Source organism: Galdieria sulphuraria, assembly GCF_000341285.1.
Source record: "Galdieria sulphuraria unplaced genomic scaffold scaf_315, whole genome shotgun sequence".
Classification (NCBI taxonomy): Eukaryota; Rhodophyta; class Bangiophyceae; order Galdieriales; family Galdieriaceae; genus Galdieria; species Galdieria sulphuraria.
Window position 1 is genome coordinate 1 of NW_005178160.1, and position 2,021 is coordinate 2,021.

General features: G+C 37.7%; 1 protein-coding gene across 1 annotated transcript; it reads left to right on the top strand.

The window, feature by feature from the left end:
• Nucleotides 1–20: 20 nt before the first annotated feature.
• Nucleotides 21–991, top strand: Gasu_65320 (amino acid/auxin permease, AAAP family; the record flags this gene model as incomplete). Its single annotated transcript, XM_005702270.1, has 2 exons — nucleotides 21–226; nucleotides 279–991. Coding segments are annotated over 2 exons (878 nt in total), but the record flags the coding sequence as incomplete, so codon positions are not given.
• Nucleotides 992–2,021: the final 1,030 nt, after the last annotated feature.

A 2,021-nucleotide genomic window follows, 5' to 3' on the forward strand; every position in this document is an offset into this window, starting at 1 on the left:
CGTGGTTGTGACATTGATAGGTATTTNAATTTCAGTTCCTCGAACATNGAAAGGAGTTGCATATTTGTCCATATCTTGCATTATCTTTGNAGCAGTCCCTGAAANAANGACCTNGACAGCAGTTGCAGTACAGAACTCTCCAGAACCTGACCTATCCATTGGAGCATCCTCGGGTGCTTCAGCTTTTGCTANAACAAACCTCGTTGATTTCTTTGNAGCTATTTCGGTACGTATTATTTTATGTATATTTTCATATCAACTAAGGAATGATTGCAAAGGATATCGTTTTTGCTTATTCGGGGCACCTCCTGTTCTTCAATTNGANAANAGAAATGGGAAATCCATATGACTTTAAAAAGGCAGTTTTTTGGGGATTCACCATTAATATTATCAACTACCTTATTANAGGTCNAGGAATTTACGCATATACTGGAAATTATTCACAAAGTCCTTATATACTTAACATTATCAGCTCGTCTGTGCGTAAGACAGCATATATGTNAGAAGTTATCAATGTGCTGGTATCTGCAANGAACTATTCTCATTTGTCTGCAAAGAATATCTTCCGCCGCTTTCCAAGGTTCAAAGGTATTGTGTATAAAAGGGGTTNAAAATACTGGCTGGGTTGGTNAGTGTCGTTGGCTATCATGTGGTTTATTCCGTGGANAGCAGCTGAAGNAATTCCAGTTTTCAACAACTNGANAGGACTCGCAGGTGCCCTATTTGCATCCAATTTTACATATATTCTGCCTTGTATCCTTTGGCTTCATTCCAATTGGAGGGATGTCAAAAAAGGAAAATATTTCTTCAAGACTTGCTGGTTACTCACTATTGTCATTATTGGGTTTGCTAGTATGGGTTTGGGAACTTATTCATCTATCGACGGCATCATTCAAANGAGACAACAAGGTGCTATACCCGCACCATTTAGTTGCTCCGAAATTCCTTAAAGACTCATTTGGTCATGTGGAATAAATATTCTGCTGTATGTTGGAGTTTATTTGATTGATACAGATTCGTTCAGAATATAGCATTATCTGTACGCTTTTTCAGGTTTTCATATACAAGCATCAGTTCCATGATGACAATTGAATGCCTTTAATATTTAATTTACATACTCTTGTAATAGACGAAATGGAGTCCTGAGTATTTTCTATACCCAATTTTAACGAGTCAAAGCAACTGAAACGTGTTTGCAAAAACCGTCATATCATTTCTGAATAACATTGAATAGTAAGTTGAGATATGGAATAGGAACCCGTTGCGGGAACAGCTGTTTCCCTTTGTAAAGCAACACAGCGTCGTGTGATATATTCATCTTTTTGGATGCAGAAGAATATCCAGCTGTCTTGTTTTATTGCAATGCTTGAAAACTTTGTCAAGCCGGTTTGGAAGCTACTTCCTTGAACTGCATCTCATTGAATCGGACCAGTCTTCAATATTATGAATAGCACTGGCAAAGAAACCGTATGTGCAACATAGGAGTTTACAAGTGACCAATAGTGGGTTGATTATAATAGAAGATGTTTTAACTAGTCAACAATAGACACTCGCCTTGTGTCTCAAGCTTAAAACAATTGACAAACAACGGTGAAAGCATCAGCTTTTCTTTTCAATGACCTTTAGTCGCACCGTTTTCTTAAAAAAGAATGCAAAGAGAGTACGTTGGCTATCTCAAAGTTTACGGTTGATCGTAACTATCTGCAAGCAGCCAAGTTGGAACAGTTGGAGTGCTGCGATGCTCACAATATACTGTTCAAATTGGGTATTTTACAAAGATCGCTTCCCATGGTTTTCAAGAAAGTACTTGTGAAGAAATACAACTGTTGAAGAATCAGTCTCCGCTGGAGATGAATTGATATTTGCAATGGACAAGAGCAGTTTGCTGTCTTGAATCCTGCCACAGGATACTTGATAGTTGAACTTTCTCAAGGAGGCAAATATACTACACAAGAGTGGCCGTACAATGGTATAAATATGTTATCCAAGTCAACTTGAATATAGTTTTTGACAGTGTCTTA